The sequence below is a fragment of the Spea bombifrons genome, chromosome 3 (genome assembly GCF_027358695.1).
Source record: "Spea bombifrons isolate aSpeBom1 chromosome 3, aSpeBom1.2.pri, whole genome shotgun sequence".
In the NCBI taxonomy this organism is placed as follows: Eukaryota; Metazoa; Chordata; class Amphibia; order Anura; family Pelobatidae; genus Spea; species Spea bombifrons.
This window is the reverse complement of record NC_071089.1, coordinates 71,241,518-71,254,967: the sequence shown is the minus strand read 5'-3', so window position 1 is coordinate 71,254,967 and position 13,450 is coordinate 71,241,518. Positions and strand designations below refer to the sequence as shown.

Genomic DNA, 13,450 nt, shown 5'->3' with positions numbered 1-13,450 from the left:
GTATATATATACATATACATATATACACACACCAGTATATATATATTTCTCCCCCCTTTGTCCCTTTCTCCCTATCTCTTACCTTATCTTCTGTCTTCTTTCTTCCATCCAGTTGTGGGAGCCCGAGGTCTGGCACTTCAGACCTCGGCTTCCCTGCTCTCTAATCACTAGGCGCCGGCTATTGATGCCGAGCGCAGGGATGACGTCATGTCCCGGCGCCCGGCATCAATAGCCGGCGCGTAGTGATTAGAGAGCAGGGAAGCCGAGGTCTCAAGTGCCAGACCTCGGGCTTCCCTGCTCCCTCATCACTACGCGCCGGCAATTGATGCCGGGCGCCGGGACATGAAGGCATCCTTGCGCTCGGCATCAATAGCCGGCGCGTAGTGATTAGAGAGATTGGTGGCTTCGTGGGAACCTCCGGCTTGGTAAGTACCCGGCGTATAAGACGACCCCCGACTTTTAAGAAGATTTTTTGGGGTTAAAAAGTCGTCTTATACGCCGGAATATACGGTATGTTATATTTTATGTGTGATATTAGTAATATTTCATGCGCATCTACTAGGTATTTATTTTGTGGCTTGTTTCACAGACGGTTCAGATGAATATGATGATGCCTTTAACCGCATGAAGGAAGCCAGTAAAACATCCTACCTACATCAAATCTCACTGGTGATCGACACAGCTACTAGTGAACTGGAAGATGTCAGAAGCAACCTACAGAATGCAAAGAGCCAGGTAGTAATTTGGGTTCTCTTCATGCAGCAAGGAGACTTAATGTCATGTGCATCTATTAGGCGTTTACTACCTTGATTTTATTTGTAGGTAATGCACTGGTGCAGCAAAGTGGACAAATCATGCATTGAGAGGCTTGTTCGGTGCCAAAACCCACCATACCTTGTTGCACAGGTGAGATCAATGTAAAATGTAAATGTAAAAAAAATGTATTTGCCTATTCTTAAAAAATTAATGCATATATTGCACACTTCCAATCATCTGGAAAATGGCAAATGTTAACCGTGGAAAAAGTTCTACAGAAATAAACTTGTGGGGTAGAGCTTTAGCCCTTAGTTAATCGAGACATTTGTGTCTGCTATCTAACAGGCAAATAGAACATGAAATAAATAGCTAAATTATGAAAAAATATATATAAAAAACTGTTAGAATTAGAGTGGACAAAAGTTTAACGTCTTAACTATCTCTATTTAGATTCTCGAGATGGCGTTGGTCATGGTTGGCTGTCTCACGAGAGCTGAAAACACAAACGGCCTTCCCAAATCTCCAGTACAAATATACGAAAGCTCTGAAAGTAGAGGTAGCAACAGATTTCAAGCAAAACAATCTACATCAAAACGAGGTAAAATCCATATGTATTTTTTCTATAGCTTTATGCACAGCTTTTGCTAATATTTTCAATAAATCATCTTTTAAAATCGCATAGCTGTTCTGTTTATTTGTATATAATACGTGATTGTCTTAATTATCATTTTTGAAATGTATAAATTGAAATAATCTGAATAACTCCTCCTGAATAGCATTAGCCAGCCTTTCACGTGTTGTCCTAAATATAACGCATTTAGTGTACGTCTGTAATAATGCTAATTATACTGTGATTGGCAGGTCTGCGGGATCCAACGGATAAGGTGGATAGAGCCAGATGGAAGAATCTGCAGTGCCAAGTGGGGGAGAGCAGCAAGTTTGTTGAAATGATTAATCAGTATGTATAAATATAGCTATTAAGCATAAAAGTATTCAGAATTTTCATGTTTTTAACGTAAACCAAATCTTATTTTAAAAGCAGAGCTATTAACTGTGCACATCCTTAAAGTATTGGTTTTGAAAAATTGTTTTTAATCTCGTGTTTTTTAATACATAAGTTATCTGTATTTTTATTCTTTACACCAGCAGTAAAGCACAGGCTATATGAGCTCAAGGGTTATTATCTGCTGTCAAATTCTATGTTTCTGTTAGCGAATCAAAACTGATTGAACAAGAAAATGATAATTCAGCACCGAGAGGCAGAATAATCACATATATTGGTAGCTGTAACTTCAATGCCAATTACTATTAGCCCTAACACTGGCTGTGCGGTCTCTTTGAAAAGCCTTGCTTTTTTGCATTACACATGTAATAAAAATTGGTGAATATTCTTATGCGTTATGTTCATTTTATGCATAATTTCTTATTAGCGCATGTATTTTAAGAATGTTCCCCTCTGTCTTGACATATTTAGCACAAACATTCAGACATCCTTTCTTATGTTTGTTTGTTTGTTTTAACACAGGATCGCTAAACTTGAAGATGGGCTTCCGGATCAGACTCTAAAAGAAATAGAGACATACCTTGGAAAGGCTAAGGAAGGTTCCCACGGAGTAACTGGTGAAGGATCCTTACTTGAAAATGCTGCTCCTTGTACGTAAAATTGATATTATTGATATGTATCAATGACACCAAAAACAAAGTGCCCCCGGGGCCTTTTCACTTCCAATATTTTTTATTTTAAAGTTCAGTATACTTAGCAAACATACACCATATAGATGTATTAATGGCACCAATAAATACTGTATATCCACCTTATCTGTATGCCAGTGCAATCCCACATTTTTGCCACAAGATTTGCATTGTTATGCCATCCTGCTTAATTGTTCCTTTGCTTTGGTAACACTTTAGAAGGGGAGAGGGGGACAGAGGTAAGTACACCGCAAGCCTATGATTAGTTATGCAGGTATTGTTCCACATAGTACCCCAGGCAAGAAGCTCCTTTGTTGCCTCCATATGCCTTATCCTTATAACTTAACTAGGGACTGTCACCGTCACAACTTTTAGCATCACTACATTAATTTATCTAAACTACTTGCAGCTGCCACGTTTTGTTTTTCCGAGTAATTATTTTGATGCTATTTAATTTAATTGTTGACCTCATGGAAGAAGAGATCTGTGATTAAGGGTGACAGAACTAAGACTATGTGGTCCTGAGTGTTCTCTCCCTTCTCGTGACCCTCTTTTTCCCCTTAATAGGGGAGAGAACTGTTCTCAATTTGTAAATACAATTGTTCCAAATAAAAGGGTTGGAGACCATTTTTTTTCCGATAAGGACCTTTAATTAAATATTAAGGCTTGTTTTTCAGATGCCACACCCCAATCCATCACACCAGCTAAAAAATATTCCCACACTGATAACAGTAAAACCAAAGATATGAAGAAAGGGGAGATCACGATTGCAGCTGCCAGATACAGCTCAGAAGATGCAGCTACCTTGGTGGCTTTTGTTGTTGCTGTTGTGGAGTACACTCGTCTCTGCGGTCCGTTAAAGGAATGTCTGAAGAAGCTCTCAGATCTGGAAAAAGAGAAGGGTGATCTTGTTTTAAAGGAGACACAGTCTTCAATGGTGAGCTCGTTCAGTACCTACAAACGTTAGACACTGTAACTCCGATTTTCTGTGTCACCTCTGGTTTTAAAGGGGATGTATGATTTTAAATAATATGCTGTGTACATTCTCACCAATCTAAACCATCTTTGCTATGCTCCCGTGTTTAGGAAGATGACAGTACTGAGGAAGAACCTATGTGTTATCATCAATCTATGAGCACCCTTAATGAAGATGACATTCTTGCTCTTCAGGCGGAGGTAACTTCTACTTTAATCGCTATAGGTGTTTTAATTTGGTGGGTGATCCCTTACTGTGGACCATTTTTCCTTCTTATTACCACATGTGTTATATGAGATTGATCACACAAGTATTGGATGCTGAACAAAACAAAAAAGCCAGAACAACTCTAAGAGATGGGTTTCTGAAGTTTACTCAATCAAAAAACCTAGCAGTCCCCATGGAGCTTGTCCCCTACCCTCGACTACTAAGTCATTGAAACTCTAGATCCTAGTAGATTTTACAAAATACCCTGTGATATCTGTACTAGTTCCATCTCTCTTAAGTAATACGAAGTCCTAGCAATGTTAATGAAGCCTTCCCTACTTGTCACAGGTGGTGCAGCTCCATGAAGAATATGACAGTGCTGTGAATATCAAGTACCAGCTGCAGGAGGAGCTCCATTCACACCAGGAGAGCCTTCAGGCAGCGCTGGACATGCTGGAACGGTATTGTGTACAGTTCTGGAGACCACATCTCCGAGGGCTACTGAAATAGTAAATGGTTTGCAGAATAAAAATGATCGGCAAGACTAAAAGCTCTCAATATGTATAGCTTGTAGAAAGGAATGTGATATAAACATTTGAATTTAACAAAGTACAGAAGGGAATGGAAGAAGAATGTTAGAACAAGTGGCCATAATCTAAAACTTGAGTGTCAGAGGAAGATGGGGTAGAGGCTAAAAAAGTATGTACTTTTTCAGTGTTTAAATAAACAGTGTTTGACAATATACTGTGTGATTGAGGGAAAACGGTACTTCAAACTTTTCTTGCCAATATGAAAGGAGACAAAGTTCACCTCCCGAGAGAAGCTCTAAAGGGAATCCTAAAATAATGTGATTAATAAATGTTTTATTCTTTTAAGATTGAAAATAAAAGAAAAGGAATGGAAAGAAACCCTGGAGCAGAGTAACATTTTGGATCTTCTCACAAATTGTGTCCTGGCAGCTGCATTCCTCACCTACTGCTCCCCTCTTACTTCTGATGGAAGGTGCGCTGTTTTGTAAAAATAAAGCCAGCTATTTGCGTAAAAATGTTGTTGGACTCACTGGACCCAGGACCAGTGAGAGGCAAAGTAAGGGTGAACAGACTAGATGATGCATTGCATATCTTGTGAATGACCCTCAATCTGCCAGGAAAATCTAAAACGGTACAGAAAAAAACAAAAAGTTCTATACCTACTTGCCACGGAGGGTAGTCACTGATACATTTAAAAAAATGGGTTGAATATATATATAATATTACTGGTGATGGTGTGTGTGGTTAAACACAGCACAAATTTAGTTTTTCTTTCTTCCTTACAGGAACCGAGTGACAAGATTGCTTTTCAAAGTTTGTGAAAGGTGCGGGCTTCCTAATCCTCAGAAAATAATCCTGAAGCATCTTCCCCTTATGCAGTTTCTACACACTCCGGTACAGTATCTAATCTTTCCGAGACACATGCAGCAAGGTTAATGTAATTAAATGTTTCAGGTTTTTTCCTTTGTTGGGTCTCGGTTTTGTCCAGAAGTGTATGAGATGAGATGGTGTATTCATCATAAACATAAACTCAGAAGAGAGTTTCAAATAAAGTGTATTGGCGGCTTGAAACACCGTTAGTTCATAGAAAAGACCCTTTTTAGAAAAAGACCACCCTGTCCGGTATATGGCTTCTGCTAACAAAAGTACTTCAGTCCTGTGATTTCTTAGCCAGGTATCTTGGTCACCTCCACCAAGCATCAGGTACGCAAGAGATTTGGAAATATCACCTGTTTGGCTGTTCTGAGCAGACATCCCATGTGTTTTACAAAGAAAGTTAATATTTCAGCATTGAAACTACTATATTTTACATTAAACAGTATTTATTTCCATGTATTTCTCTACTTATAGTTATTGCAATGTCAATTACCGGTATTTTTCCTTAGTTAACGGTAGATGTTATTTTCATTGGTCTGCCCTTTTTTTTGTTTCAGGTAGAAATTAAGATGTTGGAAAAGAAAGGCCTTCCTGTAAACCCACTTGCTTTGGATAATTCCTGCATTTTAACTAATACACAGGCGAACAGAGCCTGGACTTTAATCAGTGACCCCACCGGCCAATCTATTGAGTGGATTAAAGGCCACCTTCCAGAGGAGACTGTGGAAGTCATGTACCAGGTAACAAGACAGTCATGCTTATGTCCTCTAAGTCCTTTTAAAAGGGCTGAGTTACCAATGCATATACCGTATTTGCTCGATTATAAGACGACCCTGATTATAAGACGACCCCCCAAAATCTGAATATTAACTTAGGAAAAAAAGAAAAAGCCTGAATATAAGATGACCCCAAAGGAAAAAAGTTTTACCAGTAAATGTTAATTCATGTAAACTATTTTTTTTAATAAAAGCTATGATTGAGAAAAATATTTTTTTGGTTTTTATTTCTTGTATTTTCCAACCTGTCCCCCAGTTACGCACATCTGCCCCCAGGCTTGCCACTCCAATATGGCACTGTGGCCCATGATATGCCTTTTTATCCCTCTATATTCCACTGTGCCCCATGGTATGCCTTTTGACCCCCTATGTGCCACTTTGCCTCCAGAAATGCCTTATACCCCTATATCCCATTCTGGCATTTAGGGGGTTAAAATGCATATTATGGGGCAGAGTGGCATATAGGGAGGTATAAGGCATTTCAGGAGGCAGAATGGCATTAAGGGAGTTAAAAGGCATTGTATAGAGCACTCTGCCTCCAGAAATGCCTTATACCCCTATATGCCACTCTGGCATTTAGGGGGTTAAAAGGCATATTATGGGGCAGAGTGCCATATAGGGAGGTATAAGGAATTTCAGGAGGCAGAGTGCTCTATTAAATGCCCCCTTAACGCCACTCCAGAAATGCCCTATGCCCCCATTTAACACACACACACACCCTATACCCCCATTTAACTAACACACACGGCACCGGTGCAGGGAACTCTGATCTCTGACAGTCGGGGAAGGTCTACGCGACGGACGCAGACAACCCCCGCTGCTAGCCACACCTCCTTCCGGCTGCAGCGGACGTTGTCTACGCGGATCGCGTAGACGTCAACCCGCTGCCCCAGCAATACAGCAGGAAGCACCGGTAAGTGTGTGTATGATGGGGGGGGTGAGACAGGAGGATCCAGGTCCCCTGCAGCGGTGCGGGGGATCTGGATCTTAGTCTCCTAATCAGACCTCTATTTGAGGTCTGATTAGAAGACGACCCCGATTAGAAGACGAGGGATATTTTTCTGAAAAAAACCTCGTCTTATAATCGAGCAAATACGGTAATCACCGCTGCCAGCAAAAGTCAGTAGGGATTGCATCAAGTCATTGTGATGAAAAGGAAAACCGCTTGCTTTAACACATTAATACAAAGGCGGTCTTGCCATATATGTGACAGTCTAAATAACTAAGATTATTAAAAAACTGCCACTGATTAAATGTGTTAATGTATAGCTACTATGACCTAATGTAATATTTTTTAGGATCTCAGTTCAGAAATGGATACATGTCTGATAGATGGACTTCCTCTCCTTTTGACGTACTGTGATGTCCGAGCTTTGCCCCATGATGTCCGATTTACCCAGGTTCTTAATTCAAAAAGCGCATTTCAACAACATAAAGTTCCTTTCAAAATGATGGTAAGTATATCAATGTGAACTAATGCTTTTCAGTTTCCTCCACCGTATGATGTTTGTAATTATAAAGGATGCTTTCTGAAACATACATACATACATGGAGATAACGTCTGCTCAAAATTGGTTATTTTCTGACCTTGAGAAACACAAGAATTTATCCTGCCATGGAAGGGGTAAAATAGCTTTTTGCTGTTTCAACAGCTCTGCATGTAACCTAGGTCAATACCTAGAGTCCCAAGCCATAGGCCACTGTGAATGTCCATTTATGCCAGCCATAATTTGTTTTAGTAATAAAATATCTACACCGACTGGAATGGGAGGAGATGGGGAGATATGATATAAATGATTTGCTTATGGTAGGGTTTTGCTTATGGTAGGGTTGTTCTCGGGAGAGTGACAAAGCCTCAGAAGCCTAGAATGTAACAGAACATGTTAAATGTGCCTTTAGATCTCAATCGTAACTTTAATTGAAGGTTGCAGAACATGAAGTAGAGTGTCACCCTGGCTTCCAACTGTACCTGCACACCAACTCCAGCCCAGACATTATACCCCCAGAAGTGGCTTCCTTCTGCAATATATTATACTTCTACCAGGACGGAGATGGGCTTGTGGAACAGCTCTTGGATAGATTTGTACAGCAAGAAAAGCCCAGACTGCGTGAGGAACAGCTATTGCTAAAAGAAGTAAGATATGGTGCCTGTGACCTTTTCTTAAAAAATGCTATCATTCAAAGCCACAGCATACCTCCTGCTGGCCGAGGTTACAAGATGAGAACTGCACTTCTGTTATTCAATTCAAACTAGGAGTTTATGCACAAAATATATACGGTAACTATGTAAGGCAATGGAGTTCAATATTTATTGGATGTCCATTGAAATTCTCACTCCACTCGAAGAATGTAAATACTACAATTGGATGATAAAGAAATCTTGGCTGTATACTCAGCCACTCCTTAGACAGAAAACATATTTGAATATACGAAGAAGCTCATCTTGGCCCCACCACTGTTTAAATGCTTGGGATTTTATCCTTTAAGCCTGTGCGTGTCTGTAGGTTGGTCAATTCAAATGCAAGGAGAGGTTATGCATTTCAATGTGTTTATAATATGAATCATTAAATACTTATATTTTTTTTTTTTACAGGAGTGTGTTAACAACATGGTAGAGCTGTCAGATTTGGATGGGAAAATGTTAGCTACCTTGCAACAGAACGGCTCTCTTTTACACAACCTATCTGTCACTAAGAGACTGGGGGACCTTAAACTGCAGCATGAAGAAGCCACCGAAACGTACGGACCACTTCTGAGATTGGCATTGTTATTTAATGTCTGCTTTATTAGAAAACATAGTGGTACTATGCTCAGGCTAGGGTGACAAATATACTGCGTAGTTTAACAAATTACCATCATTCTTATTCCTATTCCACAATCAAAGTCAAATGAATGCATCACTGCAGTAGGTTTCTTGCCGAGCTATCCCATTGTCCCTTTCAATGATAGCCTTCGTTTTGATTTTAATAGCTAGCTATCTAATGAAAGGTGGTTATGTGATGGGTAGTTTTGATTATTTGACAGGTACACAAAGATCACCACTTCAGAACACAACTTGCTTCGTTCTCGTGAGGGGTTTCGGGAGATAGCCGTGCGTGGTGCAGTTATGTTTGACACAGCCAGAAAGCTCCAGAAGCTCAATCCGATATATGATACCAGCTTCAGCCAGCTGATAGGACTTTTTGATCTGTCAATCGCTCATTCAGAAAGGTGAGTCCTTGAGTTTTTACTAAACTTCACATTACAAAACATCCATGAGCTAACCCTAGTTTATATGGTTGCCTTCAAAGGTTTTCCATCAAAGGGGTAGTGAGCTGCGTGACAAGCAACATATTCTCGTACCTATCACGGTCATTATTAGAAGAAGACAGAATGGTGTATGCTTTGGTAGTAGCGTTTGAGGTAAGCATCGAAAGTACAATATTTATTTGTTTGAAGCTGTGTGAACACCTAGAGTAACCAGTGGCACGATTTCTTGCCATCTGTAGGTGGAACGTTCCTTAGGACGAACAAAGCCTGGGGAGAGAGAGTTTGTCATTTCTCCAGACTTCTGTGTCACTGTACTGCAGAGTCTGGGCTCTAAGGTGTCTGAAACACGACAACAAGCGAAGAATCCATTCGACTGGATGACTGAAGAGCAGTTTAAAAATGTACAGGTAATCTGATGGCACGGTTCACACACGTAACCAACAAAGTGTTTGGCCATGGAACTAGTTAAAGGGATATTTTTATATATATATTAGCCTATTAAACTTTGGACCACGCGCTCTAAGCATTGGTCGTAGATCACACAGATAAGTGCATGGTCCAAAGGCATCAGGTCTTTCCCTCAATCTAGAGCATTCGCTACTGATTAAAAATTGGGCGAAATCTGCCTGAAATCAGTGACAGGATTTGCTAAATTCAGTCAGTCTGGACTTCAACAAAGACTCTGTTCTGTTGCTGGATTCATTTGGAAGTCACAATACCAATTTCAACAAAGATAATGCAGAATCCACCAAAGGCAACAATTGCACAGTTCAAGATTTTGTAAATGTATATCCATGATGATCTTAGTATAGTAAGCATTGCTTAGTCATTTTTGGAAATGATGCCTTCTTGGCAGTCATTGTATTATTTATAAATACCTATGGTTTATTTCATAAAGATCCTAGCGATGTATTATGACTGGTTTGGAGTCCTCTTTGACCGAATGTACAAAGATAGTAAAGATCTTTCTTGGAAGACATTCTGCGAGAGTGAGCAGCCAGAAAATGTTTCCAAAGTGAGTACCTGAAGTTATATTATATGAAAAAAATAAAAATTTAAAAACAGAACTGTATAAGGTTACATTTGCAACAAGCTTCTTGTCATCTGTGAGTTCCTTTTTGTATCCAATTGAAATGAATGAGAACGGAACTCCCACCTTCTTCCAAGAGCCATGAATTGACTCTTCCGAGGTCTCACGAATTGCTGTGCGTTAACTACATTTCTTTTTAATGATTTATAAAAAAATAAAAGCTGTTACAGGGCAGATTGTGGTCACGGATATTAAATCAACACAAGGGGATGGAGCATGGTTGGTAAGCGCATAGGTCCGAGTAGGAGAAGCTGTTGCTAAGCCCCTCTCCTCTTGCATGCCACAATATACTCAATATACTTTTTGTGGGATTAAGTGCTGTGCATCATCAAACATTTAATCTGTTAGAAGGATACTGTTTTGGGATTTGTGTGCAAACCATGTGCACTGCTCAGTGTTATTGTACATAACAAAGTACATTGAACCTGCAACACAATAAACTGTATTTATTGATGATAGAAGACAAATGTCCTATTTTTAGGTGAAATGGCCAGAAGGACTGGAGGAACTGAATCCACTCCAGCGATTATTGGTTTTGCGGGCAGTACGTGTTGACAGATTACTTCCAGCTGTTGCTAACTACGTCAGTGGAACCTTGGGTAAAATGTAAGTGATAAATTACCTACAGCAACACTCCATTGAAAATCAATGCCCTTTAATAGGCCACTGATATCGGTTGACACCAGTATAGCTTTGCAACACTTCATTTCATTCAAGAAGTGAATACTGAGTTTGTATAATTCAATAATAACCGAATCTTGTGTACATCAGTTATGAAGTCCAGGGAGGGTTGGGACATTTTTGCCCAGTGGGCAGGTAAAGTGGCCCCATCTAGTAAATAAGTGACTAGATGAATAGGAGTGTGCATACTATGTGAAACAGGTGTGAAGTAACGTTTCAACAGAATATATGTCAATATAAGGCTTTTTCTTTTCATACCGGTGACTAATTTATATTTCCAGGTACTCGGCAGAAGTCACTGTGGATCTGCAGGCATCTCTGGCATGGATGTCACCCTGTCACCCAGGCTTACTGATCTATGATACAGATAGCAATATGCCACGTGTGCTACTCCTGGAGTTTGCAAAGAAACTGGGCCAGAAAATAACATTTTTTCCAATTAGTATGCAAGAAGACAAAGAGGCAGACAAACTCATCAAACACAGCATGGCAGAGGTACTTATGAATGCTACCATGAAGGGCACTAGCGTATATATGCCCTCTCTGCTTTTCCTCTGTCTACACTCTCACTTTCTGCTCTCATCCCATCTATCTCATCTCTCCCCTCTTTTTATTATCTCTCCTTCTTTTTCTTTACTCTCTACATCTTTTTTCTTTAACTCCTTCTTTTCCCCATCTTCTGTGTCTTACTCTCTTTCTACCCCATCTCTTCTCCCTCTTTCTCTCCTCTCGTTCATCTCTCTTTCCTCTCTATCTTTCTGTATCTTAACCTTCACCTTTAGCCTGACCCAGTGTGACTAACAGTTGCCATAAAGCAGTACAGTGCCTGAAAATCAGGACTGCCCCACACAAAACAGCATGTTTATTACATATGTATACAGACAATGGATCTTTTATATAGGAAAACCTGTGCTTGTGGAATTTCAGTTTGTTTGTTGAATTGTGTCATATATTTCAACTGATATTGTATACTTGTAACACTGATATCATCCTGCATCACAGATATCTCCTGCAAAATGTTTGTTTTGCTTGACAGTATTGAGAGCATACTTACTTGCAATTTTTGTTACATAGGGTCACTGGGTTCTTCTGGAAAATGTACAAAACTCTACCAAGTTAATAACCTCACTTGAAGAGATTCTAAAATCAGATAAGAACCCAAACAAGAATTTCCGCCTCTGGCTCTCTGTCCAAGCCAGTCCACATTTGCCAGTACGATTACTCCATAGTACTGTGAAGACGTTTGTGAACATGCCAAAGGTAAGACTTTTCCAGTGTTATTTACTGATCATTCATTAATTACACCAGTGACAACATTTACCAAATGCCCCTGACATATTATCAGTCTCTTTTTCCATTTTTCTTCATTTTGCTGAATTCTTAGTAATCACGTTTGTCACATTTTGTATGCGTATGCTAGTTATTCACTGCTCAGCATTCCCTTTCCACTCTTTATAACTAATCTAATTATATATTTAGAAAGAGAGAAATGAAATTTGGTAAAGATGATGCCTTTATTGGCTGACGTAAAATAGATTGGTAGCTTTCGAGACTATCTAGGTCTCTTCTTCAGGCATATTATTTGCTTCTTCGGGCATATTATTTTCAGAAGCTTGTGATCCATTATGCATCAGTTAGACAATAAAGGTATCATCCTTACCAAATTTACTTTCTCTCTTTCCATTACATAATGATTCTCTAATATATGTACAAACTATTCAAGAATCCTGAAAGCTTTTTAAACTAGTGAAAAACATATTTGTCCTTACAGAATATAAAAGGTGGAATTATCCATTCCTGGCAGTTTCTTTGCCATGATACACTGACAATGAGTAGGCGTCCAGACTGGCCTGCTCTGCTCCATAACTTTTGCTTTTTACACTGTGCAACCCGCCTGAGGACATTATTTGGCACCACAGCAGGATGGAACTGCCCTGACGTCATGCTGTTTGGATGTACTGAATTTCTGGTAAGTTCAATTAAATTAATAAATGGCTTATACAACCACACAGGCTACTCATATACAAAATATATTCTGATTTGTATTTTATGGTATCTGTCCCCTAAGCCTATGTTGTGCAACTCTCTAGAAAAAGTTGGAGACCTATGGTGTAAATAGTTGTATTTTTCTATATAGGACGGCCTACAGCTCCTAAAGAATGCCTTCAAGGAGAGCGAACTCGAGTCAGGAGGAAGAAATATTTCGTGGACTGCTATCAGATCCCAACTGGCTGAAGTATACCAAACAAAATTATGATTTATTTATGTAGTACCAACAAATTGTACAGTACATATTGTAGAGTGTATGACAGAATGCAAAGACCTAAGGCTTGCTATGGAGTAGCCTATTGTGGGCAATGCCTAGCGTGGCAGTTCCAGGAGGGTAGCAGCCTCTCTGCAGCATAACCAGTGGCAAACCAATACCTACTGGGCCACCAAGCGCTCTGGCACTCCACTGCTTCATAGGCTGATCGGAGAGCTCTCCCGTGAAACTGGCCTATTCCCACATTGGAATACTGCGCCTAGCCAGCACAGCCTCTAAAGCAAATTTACTCATCCTTAAAATGCAGCGTGCCAGCATATGAAACCATATCCCTAAACTTACCATATTAAGCGA

The 13,450-nt window shown here is 39.7% G+C and overlaps 1 protein-coding gene across 1 annotated transcript in view; it reads left to right on the top strand.

Moving 5' to 3' along the window:
• The window catches only part of LOC128483992 (uncharacterized), an 80,284-nt gene that overhangs the window by 61,024 nt on the left and 5,810 nt on the right, over positions 1-13,450 (top strand). Inside the window, 23 exon segments of the mRNA XM_053460313.1 lie at positions 590-735; positions 823-906; positions 1,207-1,354; positions 1,618-1,714; positions 2,282-2,409; positions 3,126-3,398; positions 3,539-3,624; positions 3,980-4,092; positions 4,508-4,633; positions 4,947-5,055; positions 5,595-5,777; positions 7,112-7,267; positions 7,738-7,947; positions 8,407-8,552; positions 8,838-9,023; positions 9,104-9,215; positions 9,302-9,469; positions 9,961-10,077; positions 10,634-10,758; positions 11,115-11,328; positions 11,908-12,093; positions 12,605-12,802; positions 12,971-13,069. Of these exon segments, the coding sequence (XP_053316288.1) occupies positions 590-735; positions 823-906; positions 1,207-1,354; positions 1,618-1,714; positions 2,282-2,409; positions 3,126-3,398; positions 3,539-3,624; positions 3,980-4,092; positions 4,508-4,633; positions 4,947-5,055; positions 5,595-5,777; positions 7,112-7,267; positions 7,738-7,947; positions 8,407-8,552; positions 8,838-9,023; positions 9,104-9,215; positions 9,302-9,469; positions 9,961-10,077; positions 10,634-10,758; positions 11,115-11,328; positions 11,908-12,093; positions 12,605-12,802; positions 12,971-13,069 (3,410 nt within the window).